The sequence below is a fragment of the Eucyclogobius newberryi genome, unplaced genomic scaffold, assembly GCF_026437365.1.
Source record: "Eucyclogobius newberryi isolate DKJ021-1_F unplaced genomic scaffold, fEucNew1.0.hap1 SCAF_2, whole genome shotgun sequence".
Taxonomy (NCBI): Eukaryota; Metazoa; Chordata; class Actinopteri; order Gobiiformes; family Gobiidae; genus Eucyclogobius; species Eucyclogobius newberryi.
Genome location: NW_027315834.1, coordinates 46,013,513 through 46,041,447, shown reverse-complemented (window position 1 = coordinate 46,041,447; position 27,935 = coordinate 46,013,513). Strand labels below are relative to the sequence as shown.

Genomic DNA, 27,935 nt, shown 5'->3' with positions numbered 1-27,935 from the left:
CAACAACAACAAAAAACAACACGACACGACACGTCCGCTTTTCATTAACTCTTTATTATAAAAATATAAAACAGAAATGAAGACAAGAACATCTCTCTCTCTCTCTCTCTAAACTCTAAAACAAAACCCCAGTTTGTCTTTGAGAATTTGACCAAGTGTTTCCGAGCTGAGCAGAATATTATTTACAGTTTTGTAACCGCGGAGACAGTGATGCCACAGAAGGACAAATATGGCTCCTGAAAGGGTTATGGTTATGATTATGCTGACATGTATCCGATTGAGAACTCTTTAGAAAGTTACAGATTGTATGCACTGCGGTAATTCAATGTGCAAATATGTGTCTGAAATATTTAATTATGGGGCTTTTACTCTGATAATTTTTAATATCTATCGTCATATTTACCATAAGCCACATTAAGCTTTCATTTTGGCCTCTACCGTTGCCTTGGTTAGTGAATATTTTGACTCTGAGATGGCGTTTGTTTGATTTTGGATCAATTATGCCCCATCGAAAACCAAAAATACAATTAATTTGACTTGTAGGACATTTTAAGTTTGAGTTTTGCTTGGATTATTTCTTGATTTGAGTATATTTTTTTCTAGATAAAAGAAAATTTGCCGTAGAAATGTCTTGCTTGACTCAAAATAAGACAAAGTGATGCATTTTTGCATCTGAAAAGAGCAAAGACAAACAAATAAAAAGAGCTAGCCTAATTTTAAGATGGTAAAAATTAACTCATTGTAGAAACAAATTTAAATGTAGTGATCGGGACAATATTTTAAAATCAAGACGTTTCGACTTCCATCAGAAAGTAATTTGCAATCTAAGGAGCTGATCTGGGAAACTGGTCTTTATACTGATCGAAGCCCCGCCTTCAGAGTCGAAATGTCTTGATTTTTAAAACATTCCTGGTACAAATAAGAAATTACACCATCTCAAATGATATATAATAAATATGACTTATTCACACATTATGTTATGAAGACTGTCATTTTTTGGTGACAAGTTTAGTTTTTATTTCCCTTAAACGATATTGTGGTCGATCTGTGGCACACACTGTCATTATGGAATGGATCGAAGGTGGAAAACTATAAGAACAGATGAAATGAAAACGGATTTAGTTACATTACATAGTTACTTTCATTCTTATACGGTATATATTATAATGTCCATTTCAAACAGTTAAATACAAAAAAGAGATTGAATAATATACAAAATATCTTGTGTGTCAAACCTCTGGACTGGATTCATTTCGATGGACGGAGACGCAAAAAATACGTTTAAAATTGCAGTGGAGTTTATTGTCCTTCATTGATTATGATTATTATTATAGCAGATTTTTTTTTGTATTTTTATTTTGAAAATCATAAACGTTACTAATCTAGAAACCAGTTACAGAGGTTTTTGGCCGAGTTATAATACACAGCTTATGTTATGTACAGCGTGACGCATCATCATCGTCTCCATGGTAACAGACAGAAAAGCATCGTCGACGGTAACAAAATAATGTTTGACACCAACGTGACGCGCTAAAAGCAGATTTAAGAACAACATAAACCGTCGGCTTTGCATTTTGTCCACAGTAAAATCGTTTATTTGTATTGCATGTTCGTTATATTTGAATACTTTTACCCAAACTGCGGCTTCTAGTGGTCGTTTGGTTTGTTAAAATTGTGTTTTTTTAAATATCGTCAACACTATTTTAAGTATTACAATTATTTAAAAATACTTTTTACCACACGATGCTGAGGTCTAATTAGTAAATTCTTAAAGTGCACATGACAGGTTTGACTTTACTAAAACAACGTTATTAAATACCGTACTTTCCGGACTATACGTTTTTCATAGTTTGGCCGGGGTGCGACTTATATGTGATATTATTCATAACTTTCACACTGGCAGTCAAAAGAGGGCGCTCCAGGCTCTGAGCGACGCAGAAGAAGAACTTCCTCCTGATTCAGGGGCCGTCATGGATCAAAATCAAATCATTCTTTATGTCTTCTTTCGATTTCAATGTACAATTCGAGCAAGTTATAATTAGAAAAAACAAACTAAATTGGACATATGCGCTTGATGTTTTTGGATGTCACGCCGCGATTGTGTTTATTTTGTTATCGGTTTTGTTTTTAAAAAGGAAATGAATATAAGACTAAAGAAAACCTGTCATAAGCACTTTTAAGTCTATGAATGTCTCTCCAACGCTCTTGAGAGATTCTAATGTCGCCGAGATTCTTCTGAAAAAGTGGTCCCCAATTTGAGTCGGCGCCAGATTTGCACACGCCCCCTTTACGCTCACTACGGCAACTCGCACACGGACAAATCCAAGACGCACTGTACGTCTAAATATGCTACAGAGTGAAAACCGACGACATTGAACTGCAGATTAGTCCGGAAAAACATCGACTGACTTTAGCGTAACTGTGTGTGTGTTTGGCGTGCAATATTTGACCCGTCTTTATCAAAAATAGACAAAATGAAACGTTCTCGACCAACTCCGTTCAACATAAAATCACTGCCAGACGAAGGCTACAACCGACTGACAGCATTTTTCACCGTTTCTGACCTTTTAAATAACGAAAACGTAGTCGAGCTAACGGCTAGCTAGCACGGTGGACGCAAATCTGGCAAACGACTCGAATTGGGCGACGACAGCCTGGGCCGCTAGCTAGCTTATTTTCCACACGTGCCAATTACAGAGCAGCGTACATAATATATATATATATATATATATATATATATATATATATACACTATACTTTCCCATTCACACAATACAATGTCTGTCACAAAAGGGCAAAAATATTGACTTTCGAGATTTGGCAAAAACGATTTGTACACTACGATAATCATCTTTTCGATCAGAAGTGCTATTGAACAGGCACTGTCAGAGATTGGTGCGCGTCTCCTCCGTGCCCCGTCGAAGGATGTCCACATACAGCGAGCGAAGTAGTCCGGTAAATACTCTTTCGAATGTCCGGGGAGTATGGGGGGGGGTCGTTTCCGGGAGGCGGCGGCGCGGCGGGTGGAGGCTCACGGGTCAGTGGCGTTGATGGTGGTCTTGTCGCGGGAGGTCATGCCCCGGTACCAGCTGCAGTAGCCCTCCTTCTGCTGGATGCAGGCGTAGTGTCTCGACTGGTAACCGGGGTAACCAAAGTGGGACAGCATGTCGGTCCAGAGGCACTCGTTCTTGGACGTGACGAAGCAGGGGAGGTAGTGGCACGGTTTGATCTGCACAGAAGCACGGAGAAGGAAAAGTCAATCGAAAGGCCTGGAACATGCGTTTAGTCGGTTAAAATGTGAGTGTTTTTTTTGCAATGTCTTTAAAAACTTCTGAAACGCCTGGATCTGAGTTTGAAAGTTTCTTGATTTGAGGAAATGGGTCACATCTTTCTGCGTTGAAGCGTGCGTCTCATCGCCGCCTCCGTGATTGCTGGCATTTTTTCAGCCGCCGCCAACGTCACCTCGAGTGTCACGCTTCAAAAGATCATTTGTTCCACTAACTTGAGGCCGTTTTCGCTGGTATATCTGCGTGCGTCACTCTCACAGGTGCTCGCACAAAGCGCCGCTCGGGGCTGAATGTGACTGAACGCTTTAAATCACCGGTTACAGAGGTGAAGAGCGGAAACCATTCCTGACGGCAAAAACCTCAACAAAAAAGAGTCTTGAATGAAGGATGGGGATGATATTTTTACAGTGGGTTCGACTATGAGCTTCTCAAAGTGTGGGGCGCACACAGTGGTAAAAGTGATCCACAGTGACGAGAAGTAATGCAAGAGCGTCTTCTCCTTAAAGCGCCTCATTCACCGCAGTGAAGCACCAATTCTGTGCTGTCCCACTGCAGACAGGTGACTGACCCGTCCTGTCTGCGCAGCTGACCTGTCCTATCTGCGCAGCTGACCTGTCCTGTCTATATATATTTGTAGAACAGTGAGGTTCTGTGTTGTGCCACAATCTTCAAAGCACAAACCAAAGAAAGACACTGAATGACACTGAAAATGTCATTTAGCCTATTTAAACAAATTAATAAGGTTATTTCAGGCTACTGTGTGATATCATAGTTGCATTTTTTGTTGTTTTATTTAGTTATGGATACAACACATTAGTAGAAGCTCTGTGTAAATGATTATCAGTGGAGGAATGCAGAGGGAGAGTTTAATCAGTGTAGCAATGTGCAGAGGAGGGAAGGAAAATATTGTATTTAATGTAACTTTTCCGTGTGACGGTTTCACCTCTCACTCGTCTCCATGGAGATGGTATGAAATGTTTTCCCTTGAAGTATGACATTACATTTCTACACATTACCATCTCTATGGAGCAAAGCTGGTAACACTACAAGGACAAGTTACAGGCCAGATCTGTGGAGTACTCTAGCCAACAGCATTTGTTTTATTGATCCCTACTTTTTGCAATACATTAAGCTAAGATAGACTTTGGTTGCCATTTTTGAATAAGTGCTAACTACATAAAGTTTAGTGTTCCACCAGAACCGGGTCTCATTTCTGACCCAGCGGCTAATCACAGCTGAATCAGAATCGCTTTTTGAAACCAGGAGCCAGCGTTTTTTGAATGGAAAACGGACATAAAGATCCGGCACAGAACTAATGGTGGAAAAGGGTCAAGAGCGGACCAGTGTAAGAAATGTAATTCAGATGTTTTAGCTGGACGTGCTGGTTTGGTTGAGACTGGCAAAAACATTAGGATAATCGTGTAATCGTAGCGTGTAATCGTAGCGGTCGTAGAAGGACGTTTAATGAGAGGCCTAATTACAGAAAGATTGATTGAAGAATTATTTTTCTGAGTTTGGCGAGTGGACGTTGTATAGCAGTAGCAGTAGCAGTAGCAGTAGCATTAGTTCCTCTGATTTCCCTTCTAGTAAGTGAAGACATTAGCTCTGTATTGTCACTGAGGGACCTTAAATGACCTCCTCTCCCTTTCCCCGCAATTGCTCACACCTCGTTTCGCCCACTTCCCCTGACCCTCTAATAGCCCGCCCCGCAGACGTCCCGGGGCCGCCGGCACGTCCCGCTCCTTCCACACATTTGTCAGCGTCTGCTAAAGCGCTCACTCCGGAGAGGAACGCGATGGAGCGAGCAGATGTCCGCGCTGTCGGACCCCCGCGCCGCCGCCGGCAGCTGCACTTCTCGCACCCATTAAACGGGGAATGAAGACGTGAGCGACTCCACTGACATAATCCGATTGTGTCTCACCGACGTGTCCACATTTAATGGAGCGAGAAATACTTCAAGACCCGGGGCCAAGTCTCAAAGGAAAAAGTAACAATTTAGGGTTTTTGGGGGTTTTAGTTTCATTATTTTATGGGAAAAACGATTTAAGTCAGGAAGTTTGAGTTATAGGTAGTTATTTTTGGGTTTGATTATATACAGCAATTTTGTTAATGATCTTAAAGATGCAAGAGATGCGTACGAGTCGATGTGAGAGATCTGGGTTCTGATTCATACTTGTACAGATGATGTCCAAGGTACTTTTACTGCCTGGCCATTGGGTGCTGTATGCTGGACCATGGAGAACTGTCCCGAGCTTAAAGTAGCAGTAGTATTAGTAGTGTTGGACAGTTCCTCTGCACCGCACGTACCCTGCAGTTGCATCCCAGCTGGTAGCGGTGGTTGATGCCCTTCTTCTGTGCCAGAGACAGCCGCTCCCACCTCTCGTTGAAGTTACAGAGTCCGGTGTAGACTTTTCCGTCGTACACTCGTCCTGAGGAGGAACACAACGGGAAAGAGTTTAACCGTTAGTGTAGAACAATGAGCTTCTGCCACACGTTTCTGTCTACCACAAAGAAAGATTCAGACTGGAACCCTGGAGCCCTCTGCTTCTACCGCTACCACCACATCATCATCAGCTCGTCACTCCAGCTTTTCACCGCCACAATCTCTACTCGACGTCCCTCCTTCACGTCGTACGATATTCTTCTGCCGGGGTCCGAGCGCCTAAGTTCTACATGTTTCATAATAACCATCATTCTACTGCATTTGCTTTCGTCTGTTTGAAAGTTTCCGGATTGAATTGCTTATAGTAAATATGTGTTTTAACAGGTTTTAAAAAGGTGCGCCATGTAACTTTTCTGGTGGAGGGCACAACTGCTTGCATTCATAGAGACGGTACTGCTAGAATGTCCCACAGCATGCCATTAAACTTGTCTATCACTATGCCTAGTCAGCTCTGAGGAGAGGTACTTTTGAGCAATACGAACAGCCTTAACCCAAATGAAAGATACACTTAATGCCAGACTGCGGAATATTCCAGGCAAAGCAATAGAATCTCCGAGACGAGCATGTAGCTGGATGAGAGATAAAATAAAAGGTATTTGTCTTGCATTTTCATTTAATATTTTCAATCATAACGTTTGATGTCACGATCCCACCCACGTAGCCTCTGACATAGTAAACAAACTCCACGATCCCGTCTGTTTATCCGCGGTAAGACGACCTGGCAGGGTAAACCCCGGTATCGTCGCGCCGGTCGGTCTGTTTGTGACCGAAGTGAAGGTCGGCGCAGGACTATTCTTAGCCGCGTAGGCCCGCTCTGAGCCAAGCCTGCTCCGCAGACGGACAGGTGCATCGTGGGAACTTGCCATAGCGTTCATCACGCACGGCAAATTGTCACTACATCGGCCCAATGGTGCGTGCGCTTGGCAGCTCTTAACGCGGTGGGGCCGGGGCACTCCCACACGCTCTGGGACCACCGGAGCGCCTCGCGGGATCGTTACACAGTGAGAACAAAATACTGACTGACAGTATGTGGGTCTGGTGGGCGGGGGTCCACCTCGGCCCCGGAAGGTGCCTTGAAATCCTCCTTCTGGTTGTATTGTTTTGCACGCGGCTGTCGATAAGTTCCACGCAGACACACAGCGTTTTTTCGGCCACTCAGGGAATTGTTAAATTGTTGGCGCACGTGAATGTTTACACAAATCAACCTACAGTAAATTATATCACATTTTCCCTCGTTCTCCTCAAGTTAACGGAATTCCTGCTCTACTTTAAGTACAAATAAAAGGGAAGTGTTGAGTCTCAATACGTAGCAAAAGTGATCTGAGGTTGACGTTTTGTCAGATCATAGGAGTTTATTTCATAGTTTTTATTCTGAATTGCAGTCAGTGAAATTGGCCTTGAATTTATATGCGTTGAATATTTGAAAGGGGAATTTTTATTTTTAAAAAAATAAAAAATTACAGAGAAAATCACAGGCTGAAACCCAGCTAACGCAGTCCAGAGCTTGACCTAAGACACCGTGGTCCAGTGCTTGACCAAAGACACTGCGGTCCAGAGCTTGACCAACGACACCGCGGTCCAGAGCTTGACCAAAGACACTGCGGTCCAGAGCTTGACCAACGACACCGCGGTCCAGAGCTTGACCAAAGACACTGCGGTCCAGAGCTTGACCAACGACACCGCGGTCCAGAGCTTGACCAAAGGCACTGCAGTCCAGAGCTTGATCAAAGACACTGCGGTCCAGAGCTTGACCAACGACACCGCGGTCCAGAGCTTGACCAAAGGCACTGCAGTCCAGAGCTTGATCAAAGACACTGCGGTCCAGAGCTTGACCAACGACACTGCGGTCCAGAGCTTGACCAAAGACACTGCGGTCCAGTGCTTGACCAACGACACCGCGGTCCAGAGCTTGACCAAAGGCACTGCGGTCCAGAGCTTGACCAAAGACACTGCAGTCCAGAGCTTGACCAAAGGCACTGCGGTCCAGAGCTTGACCAAAGACACTGCAGTCCAGAGCTTGACCAAAGGCACTGCGGTCCAGAGCTTGACCAAAGACACCGCGGTCCAGAGCTTGACCAAAGACACCGCGGTCCAGAGCTTGACCAAAGACACTGCGGTCCAGAGCTTGACCAAAGACACTGCAGTCCAGAGCTTGACCAAAGGCACTGCGGTCCAGAGCTTGACCAAAGACACTGCAGTCCAGAGCTTGACCAAAGACACCGCGGTCCAGAGCTTGACCAAAGATACCATGGTCCAGAGCTTGACCAAAGACGCCGCGGTCCAGAGCTTGACCAGAGCCGAGTCGGAGCCATGAAGGCCTCTCTAAGGCCTCTCTAACTTAGCGTCTCAAAGTCGTTGTCACGCTGTCCCACTTTTTATAGACGTCCTGGGACACTGATCAAGACGTCAATGATGTCACCTGCGCCCTGGCGTTGTAAACAGTCCCGCCGTCGCCGGGAAACGGGCCGCGTGTCCACTCGCCGACACGGCCACGCTCGCATAGACACCAGCGGCGCCCGTTCCCTCCGCGGCCCCAAATAGCAACTCGTAAAATGCCTGCGATGGCGTTTGCTTCCTGCTAATTACAACTTGTGAGAAATACTGAGCCCTGGGAACGAGCGGCAGAGAGAGAGAGGGCAGAGAGAGGGTGGAGAGAGGCTGGAGAGAGTGAGAGGGTGGAGAGAGAGAGGGTAGAGAGAGGGTGGAGAGAGAGTGAGAGGGTAGAGAGAGGTTGAAAGAACGTGGAGAGAGGGTGAGAGAGGGTAGAGAGAGTCGTCTGTGAAAGGGGAGCTTGTGAATAAGTGGGAATGTTTGTCACAGGACAAGTGAAAAAGAGGAGAGAGAATGCAGAGAGAGAGAGAACGCAGGGGAAGAGAGAGTGAATATAGTAAGAAATAGAGAAAATGCAGGGAAAGAGTGAAAGACAGAGAGAGACTATTGAGACGCAAGGGGAGAGAGAGAGACCTGGAGCGGGTGGAAAAGAGGCCGTTTCCTGCTCAGTATTCTGTCCGTTTACCTGTGATGAGATACTGGTACTTGTGTATTCTGTCCGTTTACCTGTGATGAGATACTGGTACTTGTGTATTCTGTCCGTTTACCTGTGATGAGATACTGGTACTTGTGTATTCTGTCCGTTTACCTGTGATGAGATACTGGTACTTGTGTATTCTGTCCGTTTACCTGTGATGAGATACTGGTACTTGTGTATTCTGTCCGTTTACCTGTGATGAGATACTGGTACTTGTGTATTCTGTCCGTTTACCTGTGATGAGATACTGGTACTTGTGTATTCTGTCCGTTTACCTGTGATGAGATACTGGTACTTGTGTATTCTGTCCGTTTACCTGTGATGAGATACTGGTACTTGTGTATTCTGTCCGTTTACCTGTGATGAGATACTGGTACTTGTGTATTCTGTCCGTTTACCTGTGATGAGATACTGGTACTTGTGTATTCTGTCCGTTTACCTGTGATGAGATACTGGTACTTGTTGATGTCGAACTTGACGCCGCACAAGCTCTCGGAGTTGTCCGTGTAGATGTGCTGCACGTGCTGCACTTTCTCGAAGCCTTTGTACATCTGCAACACAAACGAGAAAGAAAATGAGTCACACTGTGCTTCAGAGGGACAGCGAGTGTCGATGATGTCACGCCCCCAGCGAGTGTCGATGATGTCACGCCAACCCCGTCAAGCGTTGCTATCTCACGGAAGTGTCGTTCAACTTCATTTGACAAATAAGATGTAACGCAATCAAATATGTGTCGTTCTATTCCAGTTATTGTCGTTATTGTTAAGAAAGAGCAGAATGAAGGGACACGGAATGTCCACAGATCCGTCCAAAAAGTTCCAGAAGGTTCCAAAAAAGGTCCAAAAAGTTCCCAAAAAGTTCCAGAAGGTTCCAAACAGTTCCAAAAAGTTCCGAAAACGGTCAAAAAAAAGTTCCAGAAGGTTCCAGGAAGTTACAAAAGTTCCAAAAACAATCCAATAACGGTCAAAACATTTCCAGAAGGTTCCAAAAAGTTCAAAAAAGTCCCTTAAATTCCAAAAAGTTCCCCAGAAAGTGCCCCAGAAAGTTCCAGAAGGTTCCAGTAAGTTCCGGAGAGTTCCAGAAACTCCAGAAAGTTCCGCTGGTCCAGTCTTATGTAACAGTCTGTTCTGGGATATTCGCGTCTAAACAGGGATTTCCTGTTGTGGCTGGACAAATAAATGAGTCCGACCAAAAGCGATGCAGTGTTTCTCAGGGAAAAACACTGACTTGAGCTTGTACTTAAAGATATAGTCACGACAACACTCTACACACAAATGAATGATGTCATCCGTTCCGGTGTTTGAAATGTGAGGCAGAGAGAATACCAGAGCTAGTGGCATCTATAAAGGAACATGTCGAGTCCCAAACCCTCATTTGTATTTCTGTTCATGAGATTGACTTTTGTGCTTTTTAGTCTGAAGTTTTGTAAGTAGAAAAATTGGCAATCTTAAAAACTAAAAAGTGCTTGAAATAAGTAGCATTTAAAGTGCCCCGCCCCCTACAGGTCAGACGACTCATTGAACTAAAATGCAGTTAAGATTTATATATTGAAAAAAAATGTTATCACAGAATATCACATTTTTCAGGTTTATAATTTCACTTCCTGTTTGTAATTGATGACATCACAGTAGGAAATTACCCAGCAAACACCTTTTTTTTAAATTTGACAAATAAACGAGTGACTTTATTTTGTTGAATTAATGTTTAGAGAGTCAAAAAAGTAGTTTATTTATTTATTATTGTAAATTCTGCATAAACTTTGACTGGAATGAGTGTCCCTGGTGTGATGTCACTTCCTGTCATTTTGTACAGATTTTTCAACGTTTTATCCACAAATACCTGCTCGATTGGAGTAAAACTATACTTTATATGTACAACAGGTATAAATACACCAAATAAAGTCAGAATTAGATCGTAAAAACCTGTCATAGGCACTTTAACTTGTTTTGAGTATATTTTGACTCTGAAAACAGGATCGTTCTTTCCAGTTTCCAATAATCAAGCTGTACCTTCCCCTCTGTGGTGAATGTGTCCACTTAAACAAGCTGAAAACGCTGAGCTCGTGCTGAAATACCCAAAGCTGGTTTGGCCCTCTCCACACAAACCGTCATTGTAGTGGTGCGTGTGAACGGCGTAAACAGTGTGGAACTCGGCGAGGGCCGTATAAAGCTGGTAAAGCCCCTAATCCTGCGAGCGGGCTGGCTCCTGCGGCCGCTGTCAGCATCTGTCACAGACACACACCATGCGCCGCTTATGTAAGAGCACCGGAAGCCAAACGGGCAAATAGGATGCAGCCCGCAACACTACGCTACTGTTCAGGCCGGGACAGGGCGGCTGACGAGGCTGACGAGGCTGACAAGGCCGAGAGGCGGGGCTTAACGCGGCTGGGCGTATTCACATGTTTACGTCAGAATGGAGGTCACAAACACTGCACGTCACTGAAAAGAGCTTAAAGTGACGTATGACAGGGTTTTACGATCTTCTAATTTTGACTTACTTGGTGTATTTGTACCTTTTGCACATATGAATGATAGTTTTATATGAATTTGTGGAGAAAAAATCAGTAGGAAGTGACAGGAAGTGACATCACACCAGGGACACTCAATTCCAGACAAAGTTTATGCAGAATTTACACTTTTTTGACACTCTGAACATTGATTCAACAAAATAAAGTCGCTCTTATGTATGCTATTCGTCAGTTTTGGCCCAGTGTTTGCTGGGTAATTTCCTAGTGTGATGTCATAGATTACAAACAGGAAGTGAAATTATAAACCTAAAAAATGTGCTATTCTGTGATAATTTTTTATAATAATTTTTAGCAATAGTCTTAATATATTTATCTAAACTGCATTTTAATTCAATAAGTCGTCCAACCTGTAGGGGGTGCTTTAATGATTCAAATGACTGGCCTTTCATTTATTTGTTTGGACAATCGGTCTGTCAATTTTAAAGATTCAGTAAAATGTGTAACAAAAGTCGGGACAAATAAAACATATTCGATATTTGGTTGGCGGACACTGATATTTTAGATTTGAAAGTACCGTATTTTCCGGACTATAAATCGCAAAGTTGTTCATAGTTTTAACCGGGGTGCGACTTATACTCCGGTGCGACTTGTACATGTTTTTTCTTCTTTATTACACAGTTTTTGGCTGGTGCGACTCTGGAAAATACAATAAAGTTCACAAACTAAGTGAATATGCAAACTGAGACCAATTTTGGAACCCGGGACCTTCTTACTGTGAGGCTAAAAAAACAGCATCGCTCGCTCGGCCGATACCGTTTACGTGTTGAGTACATTGTCCACCGTTTTCCGCTCACCTTCATCTGTTTGACCGTGTATCTCATGGTTCCGAAATGCCCGTCCTGGAGCAGCTTCTTGCCCACCACTTTAGCCCGGATCACTGTGGAGAGAGAGAGAAGAAACAGGCCGGTCAAAACGCCGCCTCGCCAAGAAAACACAACAAACCGCCACGTTCCACCCGCACAAATCTGCTGGAGGCGGCGGCATTAACGGCCTCAGATAAACACCGGATCAGAACCAGGTTGGCACCGCCGCTAAGCCGTTCATCCGATTTTATGCATCGCCGGAGTTTGCCAATGTGGGCTGTGCGAGAGAGGAATGGGAAAAGATGGATTTTCACGTGACGGGAAGGAAAACTTGAGGTTTATCTTCGCTCCGAACAGACTTGCCTTTGTGCGCGGCGATGCTATCTGTACATTCAGGACCCCTATGTAAATGCAGGTGTAATGGAGGTGTATGGGCTTGTTTGCTTTCACACGTGCAGGTGCGGAGATGCACGGAGGATTTTGCACAAAAGCCCGTATACATTTCAGGAAAAAGGTATTTTAAAGATAGTATTACATATATACATATATATATTATATATATTATATATATATATAAAAATTATATATATATATATATATATATATATATATATATAATATATATATATATATATATATATATATATATATATATATACACACATACATACATACATACATACATACATACATACATACACAACTAAATATTTGTCTCTGGTCCTTTTCTGGTTCTGTTTTTTTCTTGTGTTTTATTGCAAAAAAAATAAAAAATAAAAAAAAAATTGTATGGGGGCGTAGGGGTTCCTCAAGGGTCGAGACGTGCCCCTGTGCTCTTGTCAAAGTAACAGCAGAAGAGCACAGTCGTGAATTCGACAAAGACAAAGTTTGGTCATTTATGCCCAAAAACACCAGGTTTTAAACGTTGCACATTCTCTGTAAAGTCACGGCAACACAAAAGTGATTTTGTGACAACACAGTTTGGTGTTCCTGTCCAAACGTGTCCCCAAAACACCGCTTCAGTTTATTTACAGCAAACAAACTGTTGGTTCAGGCCCGGGTCTCGGCTCCCAAAATAAATGTCCCACCGCGACTTTCTATCGCCCGCGCTCTTAAAGCTTCCTGTTTACTCTTCTGTGTTTGCTGTGGAAGCACAAAGCTCACAGAAGATGCTGCCACATGCCTCATTTCTCCTCCTCCTGTTCAAAAGAATACCTTCCCCTCACTTGTCTCCCACTTTCTTTCTTTCTTTCGTTCTTTCTTTCTTCCTTTTTTGGGTGGAATGCTTGCTTGCCCTTGAAGAATGCCAGGGGAAATACCGCAGCCAGGAGATAACAAACATGAAGGTGGTAGTTGTGTCTGAGCGCGGCGGGTAAACTTCAGACGGGCCGTTTAAGGAGGACGTGTGAAAGTAAACGAGCTCGAAACAGGATTGGAATCTAATATCACACGAGATATGAACGAAGACAGGGAATTAAACCGGATTAAAGGGTGTAGGACGGATTTTACTATTTCAAATGGGTTAGAAATGGGTTAAATCTGTAGTCTCCAGTCAAAGTTTATGCAGAATTTACACAACGAAACAACTTTTTGGACTCTAAACATTAATTCAACAAAATAAAGTCGGAAAAAAAAGGGACATTAGATTAGTTTTGGCCCAGTGTTTGATGGGTAATTTCCTAATGTGATGTCATTAATTACAAACAGGAAGTGAAATTATAAATCTAAAAAATGAGCAAAAAGATTTTTATAATTTTGAGCAAAATTCAAAGTATATGAATCTTAGCTGCATTTTAGTTCAATGATTTGTCCGGCCTGTAGGGGGCGCTTTAAAGCTTTTTTCTACACGAATACTTGTACCTTTTGACTGATTTATTGACAAAACTAGGGCTGAAACCAATTATTATTATAGTTGTCGACTAGTCAAACGATTATTTCTATTGTGCGACGAGATTTTAAAAATACATTAGTAATTAAAAAAAAGGTTACTATGGTGACTGAAAGCTTCGATTTCATGTGCTTTAGAGTGAACAGTCCCTGAACGAGACACGATTCCCACAGTAACAAATGAAACGTGAGATTAAACACAGGGAACGAGGTTTTGACTTTCTGTACAGTTTTTGATTTGGTTCATATTTTTACCGTTCTTTTTTAGCTGGTTGAAATATTTATTAATGTTGCTAACTTTTAGTCTCTAACACTATTGATCATATAATATAGCATAACACTGCCATTTAGCGCATATATTTATGGTATTTCAAACCAAAATGCCCTTCTTTTTCCACTTTAATTTTTGGTTTTAAGTGTATATTACATAATGCTGCATAGAATTATGACTGTGCTATTGTTTTTGCACCAAATAATAATAACAAAGTTGCAAAACCATGATAAAAACAATTCTACTTCTTCATCAACAGGCTGATTTTAGTACTGATAATTGGTTCAAATAATCATGATTTAAATTATAAACCAAACAAAACCCATCACGAGCAGCTCTAAAAATCCCTCAATATTGTTCTAAACTATTTGAACTGTTCTAATCTACTTGTACTTTTTGTTTTTCTGTCTGGACCAGCTGCAGTTTTGACATTTTAGTTTGAGCCGTTTTGACTAAATCCAGACTAAACATCAGGTGTAAAAAGCCCGTTTGCTTTTCTTTCAGCCGTAGTTTTGACTCGTGACTCTTTCCCCAGAGCGTTCTCACTCACAGCTGCAGATCATGCCGACGTTTTCACATTTTCACATTCTATTCTTCTTCTAAATCCACCAAAAACTAAAGGAGAATAATGGAAACGCGCAAAAAAGACTTCACGGTATCAATATTTAGTATTACGATTGTTGAAGAAACGTCGCAAATCACAGTTCTTCACGACGACTGACGCTACGGCAACGCAACAGCTTTATGAAGTCAAATTATAGTAGCGCATAAAGTGATAAACACACTTTACATTCAGGTTTCCTTTTATTTTGATAGACATGCAGTAGATTGATTTGAAATTACTTTGAAAATACTCACTATTATTCTATTTGAGCCATTTTTAGTTCATTGTGACCTGAAAAATCACAGAATAATCTTAATATTAATGACAAATTGCTGTACGTTTATGACAAGGAAAGAAAAAAAAGGCCAATTTAAGAGCTTTTATTCAACGCCAATATCAAATTTCTTATGTTTTATTGTGTTTTTAAGGGATTTAGTTTCCCGTCTCTAACATTGTCCTCTCCAAACACTTGTAAATCAACTAAACGATTGACCAATTCCTCGCGCAGATGCCGGCGACGGTCAAGCAGCCGCAGGAAGCACAGATCGCTCCGTGGCGGCTCGGTTACCGCGGCGACCTCCGTTGACCTTGAGCCCGAACGACAGACGCCGCGGCGGTAATTACGGCGCACAAAGGCCACAATTACAGAGGAATTTGCAGAACTGGCGGCCGGCGTGCTTTCGCTCTTGTAACGTACACGTATAATATAACCTCGAACGCACTCCAAGCTGCACCGGCGAAGTCTTTTCACGCGTTTTAATCGGTTTTGTGTAAAGATGAAACGGGAAAACTTAAGTCAAGCCAAAAGAATAAACATTATAAGCTTTATTTGAACCCTTTAGTATGAAGAGGTTTCTGTTACTGCACAAAACGTGGCCACACTGCTGAGTTTGGAGTCAATTTAAATGAGGAAAATGATCAAAATCAGACCTTCTTGTCGGCCCAAAAATATGGGCAGAGCTTAAAGCGCCCCCTACAGGTCGGACGACTCGTTGAACTAAAATGCAGTTAAGATAAATATATTTAGAATTTAGCTAAAAATTATTTTTAAAAATTATCCCAGAATAGCAATTTTTTTCAGGTTTATAATTTCACTTCCTGTAATTCTGTAATTGATGACATCACAGTTGGAAATTACGCAGCAAACACTGGGACAAATAAAAATATATGAGAACGACTTTATTTTGTTGAATTAATGTTTAGAATGTGGGTTTTTTGTGTGTACATTTTGCATAAACTTTGACTGGAATGAGTGTCCCTGGTGTGATGTCACTTCCTGTCATTTTCTACGGATTTTTTCTCCACAAATACCTGCTCGATCGGTGCGAAACTATCATTTATAAATACACCGAATTAAGACAAAAATAGAAAATTATAAACACCTGTCATAGGCACTTTAACAACCATAGGATTCTCGGACAATCGGTTTAGGACGCGTAAAGAACAGTCGAAACGCTCTAAAAATGACTATAAACTCTATAAAGTGTGCATCTTATACTTTGTACTTCGCTATAGCAACAGTTCCTCAGACATTCCAACGCCGCCTCCATTGTGCTGCTCACTCAAGTCCTCCAAACAAAAAACAAAACAACCAATTCTAATATTATCAGTCTATTTTATCATCCAAAAGTAGAACATATCGCTTCAAAAATAAATAAACCTTGTAGCGTACGAGGGAAATGGGCTTCTCTAAACACTGGCACTGGCTACAATAAAATCACTACGGCCTTCAAAGTCTGGACACCGTAAGTATGTGTACTGGATAAGTATATGTAAGTATGTGTACTGTATAAGTATATATAAGTATGTGTACGTGTACTTGGAGGATTTAAAGCGAGCGGTCACTTCCATTCGGGCTCGTGACGTCCTCTGAAGCTGCAGACTACATTACCAGTGTTTATTTGACCCAGAGTTGAAATCATAACTTCATAACTTCATAACTCAGGTCCATTTATGTAAATTTATAAGTCAAATTTACATTCCTGTTGCACACGTTTGTTTCGGGCACAAATTATGAAATGTTACGCTGAAGAAAACACACATTTTGGGAACATATTTTCTAAAACGTTTGACTTAACCGTGCACTAGTGTCTCTACCTCATGTCTCTCTTCCTCATGTCCCTCTGCCTCATGTCTCTCTTCCTCGTGTCTCTCTGCCTCATGTTTCTCTGCTTTATGTCTCTCTGCCTCATGTTTCTCTGCCTCATGTCTCTCTGCCTCATGTCTCTCTTCCTCGTGTCTCTCTGCCTCATGTTTCTCTGCCTCATGTTTCTCTGCCTCATGTCTCTCTGCCTCATGTCTCTCTTCCTCGTGTCTCTCTGCCTCATGTTTCTCTGCCTCATGTTTCTCTGCCTCATGTCTCTCTGCCTCATGTCCCTCTGCCTCATGTCCCTCTGCCTCATGTCCCTCTGCCTCATGTCCCTCTGCCTCATGTCCCTCTCTCTCGTCTCTGCCTCTTGTCTCTCTGCCTCATGTCTCTCTGCCTCATGTCCCTCTCCCTCTTCTCTGCCTCATGTCCCTCTGCCTCATGTCCCTCTGCCTCATGTCCCTCTGCCTCATGTCCCTCTGCCTCATGTCCCTCTGCCTCATGTCCCTCTCTCTCGTCTCTGCCTCTTGTCTCTCTGCCTCATGTCTCTCTGCCTCATGTCCCTCTCCCTCTTCTCTGCCTCATGTCCCTCTGCCTCATGTCCCTCTGCCTCATGTCCCTCTGCCTCATGTCCCTCTGCCTCATGTCCCTCTCTCTCGTCTCTGCCTCTTGTCTCTCTGCCTCATGTCTCTCTGCCTCATGTCCCTCTCCCTCTTCTCTGCCTCATGTCCCTCTGCCTCATGTCCCTCTGCCTCATGTCCCTCTGCCTCATGTCCCTCTGCCTCATGTCCCTCTGCCTCATGTCCCTCTGCCTCATGTCCCTCTCTCTCGTCTCTGCCTCTTGTCTCTCTGCCTCATGTCTCTCTGCCTCATGTCCCTCTCCCTCTTCTCTGCCTCATGTCCCTCTGCCTCATGTCCCTCTGCCTCATGTCCCTCTGCCTCATGTCCCTCTGCCTCATGTCCCTCTGCCTCATGTCCCTCTCTCTCGTCTCTGCCTCTTGTCTCTCTGCCTCATGTCTCTCTGCCTCATGTCCCTCTCCCTCTTCTCTGCCTCATGTCCCTCTGCCTCATGTCCCTCTGCCTCATGTCCCTCAGCCTCATGTCTCTCTCCCTCGTCTCTGCCTCATGTCCCTCTGCCTCATGTCCCTCTGCCTCATGTCCCTCAGCCTCATGTCCCTCTCTCTCGTCTCTGCCTCTTGTCTCTCTGCCTCATGTCTCTCTGCCTCATGTCCCTCTCCCTCTTCTCTGCCTCATGTCCCTCTGCCTCATGTCCCTCTGCCTCATGTCCCTCAGCCTCATGTCTCTCTCCCTCGTCTCTGCCTCATGTTCCTCTGCCTCATGTCTCTGCCTCACGTCCCTCTCTCTCGTCTCTGCCTCATGTCCCTCTGCCTCATGTCCCTCTGCCTCATGTCCCTCAGCCTCATGTCTCTCTCCCTCGTCTCTGCCTCATGTTCCTCTGCCTCATGTCTCTGCCTCACGTCCCTCTCTCTCGTCTCTGCCTCATGTCTCTCTGCCTCATGTCCCTCTCCCTCTTCTCTGCATCATGTCCCTCCCTCTCGTCTGTGGCTCGACAGCCTGGCTTCGGTTCCTCTGTTTGTTTTTGAGCGTGGCGGAGCGTCTTCCTGTGAACGCCCCCCCCTCCCGCCCTCTGGATGGCGCCGTGCCCCTCCCTCTGGATGGCACAGTGCCCCTCCATCTGGATGGCACAGTGCCCCTCCCTCTGGATGGCGCCGTGCCCCGCCCTCTGGATGGCGCCGTGCCCCGCCCTCTGGATGGCGCCGTGCCCCTCCCTCTGGATGGCGCCGTGCCCCGCCCTCTGGATGGCGCCGTGCCCCGCCCTCTGGATGGCGCCGTGCCCCGCCCTCTGGATGGCGCCGTGCATACTAAAATGGCTGTCACGCGCTTACATAAATGACTAACCTTATTCTAGTCATGCCCCGCAGTGGCCGCGCACGCTCCACATTTTTGGCGCGGGTGAAGTGTTCTCTCGATTACACGCTCACCTTAAGACGGGGCGTCTGTAATCCACACTCCGGGCGCTTCCACGCCGCCCACGCCAAACGCATGTCAGACGCTGAATTGCAGATAAATCACGTTGGTTACAGTTTTGGCGGGTGATGAGCGCTGGAGCGCGCTAACGGAGAGCTCCTTTTAAATGTAATGAAGTGCATCAGGCGACCCAGTTTGGAACAGCAGAGAATGAACCAGGTTTACAACATTCATCAATACTATTTAGGACAAAAGCAGACAAAAAGAGCTGATCAATCTTAAAAGTTCAGCCGTAACAAAGGAGAGAATGTGGGGTATTGAAAATGCCGTAAGAGTATTATTTTGCCCACTGAACAGATATTTGAAGAGATTTTAGATTTTAAAATATATAGCAAGGCCCTCAAATGTATCTAAGTTGCAGTAAACATAAATACAAAATGTTTTCATCTAGGATATGAATAATTTGTTGCATATAGACCCATTTTTAGCCTTGTATCATATGTTAGCCTCGTAGCATGTGTTAGCCTCGTAGCATGTGTTAGCCTCATTGCATGTGTTAGCCTCGTAGCATGTGTTAGCCTCATAGAATATTTCAGCCTCATAGCATATGTTAGCCTCGTAGCGTGTGTTAGCCTCGTAGCATATGTTAGCTTTACAGACGGGAAGTGTTTTGGTTGTGCAGTACATTCAGCAGGATCTGGAGAATAGAATGAGACAAAAAAATAATTTCGGCTAAAAAATGACAAAGACTATGATGCTATGAGGCTGTCAATAAGCAAAACTGACTTTCTTGAGCTCTTGACCATGTTACAACATTCCTCCCTCATCACAAACATGCCTGGGGTTGTATTTAGCTTAATTCACGCTAGTTTGATGACTCTTGTTCAGTAACTCGCTAGCTCTGAGCTTCACACATTTCACAGAGTTAATAAGGGGCTAGGCTTGTTTATCCTGTGTCATTTCCTCTGAAGCCACAGCTCTAACTCAATTCCTGACGTGGAAAATGCCTGAATTTTTATGTGTGTGTTTTTTAACGTTCTAAAACATGAGATGCCAGAATAAAAGCTTCTCAAGAGCATGTTTAAAAGGACAATAACAACACAAACGCACAATATCTGCCCTTTTATCACACAAAAACATGAAGAACTCAATACGAATAACTCACGAAGCCTCTTTATTATGACTCCTCTGCCAGCTCGGCTTAAGAGAAGGTCAACAGGTGAGTGAGCCGGGCCAGAGCCCCCGCCCCCCCCACACACACACACACGCAACACACACACAACACACACACAAGACAGTAGATCAGATAGCGCCGCTTTTCCCTAAAGAGAGTTAAACACGACGAGATGTCAGTGGCTTTAGACGCTGCGCAGGTTTCGAATGCTTCCCTCATGAGCCAAGAGTATCACGTTTCTGACCCTTTGAACAGCGGGAAGGACGCGTTTAACGAGCAAATTAGCTTTAAATCATATCCATCAATCACAACGTGCGCTTTGAATTTCAGACGCCGGTTGTTAATCTGTGACCTTTTCGCCGACAACCTGGTTTATGTCTCGCCGTGTCGACCTGTGAAAGTCAAAATCGTTTCCCGTGTTAGGGCGGGAATAAAGCCGAGTAACATATTGTCCGCGGTAAAAGTAATTATGTAACCGTCTTGGCTCGGCTATTAATACGGGACGTAACTAAAGATGAAGAGGGAAAGAGGAAGCCATTTACTGCTCCTTAAATAAGATGTTATAACAGCCAGTGACGCGAGGACGCTCTTTGAAGTCGATATTCTGGCACACTTTTTCCTATGGAAACGTCCAATAAACGATGCAGAAATGTTACGACTCTTCTCGAATGTCGATTTTACAGAAATAAACGATAACGATAAACATATCTGCCGTATCTTTACGCGGCAAGGGATGAAAGAAGGGTACGTCGCATTCTGAAAAACGACCACAGACGTCACGGTAAAACTAGCACAGCAAACTCTGTAAAATGTAACAAATCCAATCAAATAGCATTTATTAGTCTCATAGCATATATTAGCCTCACAGCATATGTTGGCCTCATAGCATATTGGCCTCATAGCATATTGGCCTCATAGCACATGGCCTCATAGCACATGGCCTCATAGCACATGGCCTCATAGCATATATTAGCCTCATAGCATTTGTTGGCCTCATAGCATGTTAGCCTCATAGCATTTGTTAGCCTCATAACGTTTCAAAAGTGCGTAGCAAACAGGTTAGTCAAGAAAACCTAGTAGAACAGAATAGGACCTTTCCTGAAAAGTTTTAGAACAATCCAGAGCCAAACGTGTATAATATAAAAAATATTTGAAGTGAGTGATGTGCGTAACTGTTTGTTATAGTATTATTTATGAGTTGAAATTCTGTTCTTCAAAAATAAGTATGGAAATAAGTACTCGGAAATGAATCCAAGAAACGACTGCAGACGACACGGTAAAACTAGCGTAGCAACCGCTTTAAAATGTGACAAATCCAATTTATTTTAATGCTTCTCAAGTGTGTACCAAATACTGAGTGATTAAAACTACAAAACTTGATACTCATGATACATTTAAGACTTAAAAAACATCGCAAAAGTAGAACAGAATTGGACCAAACTTGTATAATATTTAAAAAAAATAATTGAGTGACGTGCACAACTGTTTGTTCTAGTATTATTGAAGGGTTGAAATTCTGTTCTTCAAAAATAAGAATCGAAATAAGTACTCGTAAATCTACCTCAAAAGACACATTATGCAGTATTTGTACATTTTACTGGCTTTTAAACACGCTCTTGAGTACTTCTGAATGTAAGAGTTTTCCACGCCAGGAACTAAGTTAGCGTTCCATCTACAGGCTGCGGACGGAATTACATACGGGAGCTAAACAAACCTAGCTTCCCCCCGATGTGCTAATGTGTGCAAACGCGCAGTTGTAATGAACATGATTTTTACGGCACAAATGCTCAGAACGAGTCGGCTGATGATGATTTATTTAAAAACAGTACTGACGATTTTGACGTAGCAGAACTGGAAGATTCTGAACCGAGTGTTAAATTGTGAGGCTCAGAGGAAGAGGACTTACGAAACAGGATTCATAGCGTGAATAAAGCTAAACGCAACTCGAGGTATGTTTTTGATGAGGGAACAATGCAATAACATGGTAAAAAAAAGCTTAATATGTGTCCTTTAAACGGTTTTCCTTTTATTTTCAACTGCCAAAAGCGGCCATTTTTCTACACTATTACTATTCATCATTCAGTTTAATTGACTACTGAACGGCTTTAAAGCGCCCCCTACAGGTCGAACGACTCTTTGAACTAAAACGCAGTTAAGATAAATATATTCAGAATTTCGCAAAAAATTATAAAAAATAACATCACAGAATAGCACATTTTTTAGGTTTATAATTTCACTTCCTGTTTGTAATTGATGACATCACACTAGGAAATCACCCAGTAACCACTGGGCCAAAACTAGTCTAATGTCACAGTTTTTTATTTGACAAATAAAAATATATGAGAGCAACTTTATTTTGTTGAATTCTGCATAAACTTTGACTGGAATGAGAATTCCTGGTGTTCCTGTCATTTTCTACAATTTTTTTCAACGTTTTCTCCACAAATACCTGCTTGATTGGTGTAAAACTATTATTTATATGTACAACAAGTCAAAATTAGAAAATGGTAAAAACCTGTCATGGGCACTTTAAACTGCAGAAGGTTTTAAACCGCACCAAAGAATGAGCTCGACTACTTTCTAATAATAATGACCATTGACATTTCTTTACAAATATAGACTTTTAAATCAAGCAGAGCCATTTATTTATATTTTATCCCTTGAATGTAAGACATCACGTTTCTTCCCACAAGCCGTCACTATTTTCTTTGCAACTTAATCTTTTAGGTTGTTTATTCACGGTGTCAGAATGTTTCTTGCTACCTTTGAGTGTTTTGTAATTGTTTGTTTTACGTGGTCGTTTTCACCGTGCGCGCTGAGCTTTTTTTGCATTCCAATGTGGGTTTCATACTTCAAATCGCAAATGGACTAAATTAAACTAAAACTAAACTATACTGTGCTCTTTTCGGTCACCTTCGTGCAATTCAGAGTCATTTCCAATTTGTACTTATTTCGTCTACAATGGGCTGCCATATAAACATCTTAATATTGACCACATCCCGCAGATAAGTCGAAACTAGAACATGATTTATTTGTAAGTTCATTCAACTCGTGTTGCTTTTTCATACAAACAGACGCAATGAAAAAACAAAGCAATACCAGAGAGAGAGAGACAGAGTAAAAAACAATAAATAACAGAAGACATCCAGCAAATAATAAAGCAAAAAAAAGAGAAAAAAAGAAACAAGAAAATCAGGTCAATTACCGTATTTTCCGGACTATAAGTGAGTATTAGTCGCACCAGCCAAAAAATGCATAATAGAGAAGAAAAAACATATAAGTCGCACTGGAGTATTAATGCGTTTGCAAGTGTGAAAATAACAAATAATATCACAAAGGTCACTCCGGAGTATAAGTATATAAGTATAAATATGAGTAGAAGTCGCACCCCTCGGCCAAAACTATGACTTATAGTCCGGAAAATAAGGTAAAAGTTACATGTGACCCAGCGTAAAGATCAGAACTCCAAAACCCGATTAGCGTCTCCCTTCGCTCTCGTGCAACATTCAACACTACAGTTCCGGCGTACAGTGGGTGGTTCCAGCTGGGTCACTGTGCTGGGGACGCTCACACGGTAAACGCTGCGTGTCCCAAAAGTACCGCTACGAAGTACAGAGCCGTGCTGGTGGAATGACATCGTGGTATTTCAGTTACTTCCTGTACTTCCTGTTCACGAACTGCCCACCCATGTTACGGTGACGGGGATCCTGACGTTGGCGAAATCGTTTTTTTGCCCAAACCATGACGATGTTTTGTATTTAACACGGAAAAATAATTCGATTTGAACACTAAATCGCCTTGAAGTTATGTTTCAATTGACGATTAGTGTTTTTGTCCCCTGCTGGTGACGACAGGACACTGCACCACGTCTGTTAAATACATTATACAATTACTTTAAAGGGGACGTTTTTTCCAGGTATTTTTTCGCGTAGATAAATTAGAATATCAGTTTACATTTTTGTCTAAAACCTCCACCAACTTCCCGTGCAAAATGGCCGAACTGAACAGCCTCTTCGGAGTGACATTTCAACAGAACGAGAGTCTTAATCCGACAATTAATCACAGCAACGGGGATATGTGGGCGGGTATAGGGGGTAGGTTAAAATGGGAATTTTACAGTCTCAAATGTGGAACAATACAGGATGAGTCAAACATGGAGGGAGAAACAGAAACAGAACTTTGAGTGCGGCGTTCATGATGAGAAAACACAGATATAGTGCGTTAGAAAAACACATTTAACATATTAAAGGGGACGTATTGCGCAAAGTCAATTTTAATGAGCTTTTATCCTCGTTACAACAGCGTTTCCTCTTTTGGTTTACTCAAAGTTGTATTTTGATGTTTGAATAATCTCGTGCCACATTTGAAACTCTGCGTAGAGAAGAAGTTCCTGTTTTCTCCAAGCTCCGCCCACATCTCTGTTTTTTGTCGCAATTTTAATAAAAAAAAAAAATCTGACTCCGAGTGACACGTGTAGGGTTCTAAAATGTCACATAGCCACCAAAAATAGGAACGCATAAACAACAAAGTGCTGCTCTTTACGGTGAAACGTCGCTACGCAGAGGCGGGGCTTATCGGTTCGGCCGCTTTGAACAGGAAGTCAACGGACCCGTTTCTATTGCTCAGCCGTTTTAGATCAACGCTGCGGTTTACAACGAACAAACTGCAAAACGGCAATCTAAATGTGTAATAGTTCAACGCCAAGTACCGGGAGGAATCGCATCGCACGTCTCCTTTAACAAGTTGAAATCATGCTAATAACGGTAGCCCTGTAGCTACTTTTCAGCGCTTCGTCATTTGTGCCACGACTCGCGCTCGCTCTCTGCCTCTTTCCATCTCGGTATTGTCTATATTTTAACTCCACGAAGCTCCCCGTCTCCGCTCGGCTTCTTTTTCATCATCTTTGGCTCAGAATGGTCCGCCGTAAGACTGAAGGTAAACTCATGTTATTATTTTAGGAGTTAGCGTGAGTCCGAGCTAGCGGAAAAGCAGCTATGCAAACTCGCCGGGTCTGGCTACGTCGGCCGAGAGGGTTTTATCAGGCTCAAAACACGCGAGGCAGCCAAAGCAACTGTCAAGAAAATCTGATTCCAAGCGAAAATAATGGCACAAAAGACAAAAACTGTGCTCTCACAGGGAAAAACGCAAAGAAATCCGACATCGCGGGACATTAGCGAAACCGCACGCGCAGAACGGTAGCTTCTTGTGGCAACAGCGAGGTCATTTGGAAAGTATTTGTCGTGATTACAGCGTTCAGGCGTCACAGTCAGTCAATTTGCCGTAATTCACTGAGTTTTCTCCCGGCTCGTCTCACGCTGCATCGATGTCAGGCGCTCCACAGGTCGTTCTTAATTAGGTTTAGGCCCTTTAAACTTCATGTTGTTGAACGCTCAAGATTCCAGAAAGGAGATAATACATGTACAATGGTAAAAGTACTATTTTCTGACCTTTAAATTGTATTTTATTGTAACAAACTGCAGCATATGTGGTCAAGCTTGAGTGTTTTCTCTCCGGATGCTCTAGGACAGTTATTCATTTGTTTAAATCCTGTGACCGTTGGTTAATCTCCTTTTCTATTATTGACCATTGGATTTCATGGTCGCAGTCTCTATCTTTTAATGGTAAAATCAACTATTTTGGAATGCGCTGCGAGACGACTGGCGTTGGGATTTCGGGTTTTACAAAAATAAATTAAGTGAATGAATAAAGTATGTAACGTATTTGTAGAGAACATGAAAAACTATTTCTGTCCAGTGAAACCCACATATCTGGATTTTGCCTTCAGCTAAAATGCCTAGTATAGTGTGTAAGTGCTTAAGAGTGTAACACACATCAGTTTGTCTTCTTTCTTCTCTTTTCTCTGAGCTTTATCCCATTTTCTTTCTTCACATTCCGGTGCGTTACAAACTTTAAGGCTCTGGTGACATAACTGAGTAGTAAACAACACTACGCAGTATTCTGATCCGCGCAGTGAGGAAGGACCGCGGGTGACGGGACCCACGCAGCTCCTCCACGCGAGTCCCGTTACACCCGCGCGTCCCGTTACACCCGCGCGTCCCGTCACACACGCGCGTCCCGTCACACACGCGCACGTCCCGTTACACACGCGCGTCCCGTCACACACGCGCGTCCCCCGTTACACACGCACCGTCCCGTTACACACGCGCGTCCCGTCACACACGCGCACGTCCCGTTACACACGCGCGTCCCGTCACACACGCGCGTCCCCCGTTACACACGCACCGTCCCGTTACACACGCGCGTCCCGTCACACACGCACGTCCCGTTACATACGCGCGACCCGTTACACACGCGCGACCCGCCACACACGCGCGTCCCGCCACACACGCGCGTCCCGCCACACACGCGCCGCACACACAGATCTGTCCCGTAATAAAGCGAACACTCACCAATGTCGGAGTTGCAGTACGCGTCCTGCGGGTGCGTGAGCCGGCACGAGCAGCCGCCCGCGAGCTGCAGACTGCTGAAGACGAGGAGCAGGCTCACGAGCTGCCGGGACACGGGCTGCATGATGGCTCCAAACTTCCCCGTGTGGCACCGAGGAGTCCGCTGCTGGTGCGTGTGGATGCGTGTGAGTGCGTGTCCGTGCGTCTTGAGTGCGTGTCCGTGCGTCTTGACTGTGTGTCCGTGCGTCTTGAGTGCGTGTCCGTGCGTCTTGAGTGCGTGTCCGTGCGTCTTGACTGTGTGTCCGTGCGTCTTGAGTGCGTGTCCGTGCGTCTTGACTGCGTGTCCGTGCGTCTTGAGTGCGTGTCCGTGCGTCTTGACTGTGTGTCCGTGCGTCTTGAGTGCGTGTCCGTGCGTCTTGAGTGCGTGTCCGTGCGTCTTGACTGTGTGTCCGTGCGTCTTGAGTGCGTGTCCGTGCGTCTTGACTGCGTGTCCGTGCGTCTTGAGTGCGTGTCCGTGCGTCTTGACTGTGTGTCCGTGCGTCTTGAGTGCGTGTCCGTGCGTCTTGACTGCGTGTCCGTGCGTGCGCGGTAACGTTCCCCGGGGGTCTTCTGCTGCGTCTGCGGCGGAGCGCGTCTCTCTGCTCCCGCTCGGGCGCACGCGGTACATATAGCGGCCCGTGACGCGGGACACGCCCCCTCGCGGCGCGTGGGGCTGAAGGCGCGGACAGCCAATCGCGTGCGCCCGTGCCGCCACCACGCTGCAGGGGGATGACATACTGGAACTTCGGCTCCCACGCGCCGCTTCAGTTGTCATAGATACGCAATGTTTACGGTGTGCGGATGTGTGCACGCGCAGCTCACGGTCATCATGTTTGACTCGCTGGACGCGGTCATATTATGTGTGTGAACATCAGGATTAAACCAGAATGAAAGAATCAAACATTTGTATAAATCTGCACTGGCCTATGACATGTGACATAATAATATCTATAGTTTAAGGCAGATAATATAACTGTCATAATTATGATTGCAGAACGACATAATTGAGTGCAGAGCGGTCAGCGGCGTGAAGGACCGGTGCTACTTAAAGTTACATAACCAGGAACAGTATTCAGGTTAATGCCACCTTGACAGGGCCTGACCTGCTCAGATAAGCAGGGCCCGGTCACTTGGAGACACGGGGAACACTGGCCCCACAGTGGGACGGGCCTCCAGTGTCATGGGCGTGTGGAAGAGGGTGTCTGGGTTATGTGTTTCATGTGTGTTCATAATAATAATAATAATAAGAAGAAGAAGAAGTGATGGGCCGTGAAAATAACCACACGGTGCAGAAATATTATACCGTTGTTCGGGAGATTACGTTAGCTATTTCTGTCTCTCTTTGAGGCAATTTTGATAGTTTGAATAACATTTTGATAGACGATACACT

The 27,935-nt window shown here is 43.9% G+C and overlaps 2 protein-coding genes across 2 annotated transcripts in view; one reads left to right on the top strand and one right to left on the bottom strand.

Moving 5' to 3' along the window:
- syn3 (synapsin III) overlaps nt 1–27,935 on the top strand; it is a 128,608-nt gene that overhangs the window by 49,489 nt on the left and 51,184 nt on the right. The window lies entirely within an intron of this gene.
- Nucleotides 34–26,683, bottom strand: LOC140367001 (metalloproteinase inhibitor 3). Its single transcript, XM_072453280.1, has 5 exons — nt 26,510–26,683; nt 12,080–12,162; nt 9,198–9,309; nt 5,595–5,716; nt 34–3,229 (listed from the first exon to the last, which is right to left on the bottom strand). The coding sequence occupies exons 1-5, from the start codon at nt 26,628–26,630 to the stop codon at nt 3,032–3,034; spliced, it is 636 nt and encodes a 211-aa protein (XP_072309381.1). The 5' UTR covers nt 26,631–26,683; the 3' UTR covers nt 34–3,031.

Coding starts and splice junctions, on each gene's coding strand:
- LOC140367001 (XM_072453280.1), bottom strand. CDS start 26,630: ATGCAGCCCGTGTCCCGGCAGCTCGTGAGCCTGCTCCTCGTCTTCAGC. Junction 9,310..12,079: donor ACACGGTCAAACAGATGAAG/GTGAGCGGAAAA, acceptor TTTGTGTTGCAG/ATGTACAAAGGCTTCGAGAA. Junction 5,717..9,197: donor GTACCAGTATCTCATCACAG/GTAAACGGACAG, acceptor GTTCCTCCTCAG/GACGAGTGTACGACGGAAAA.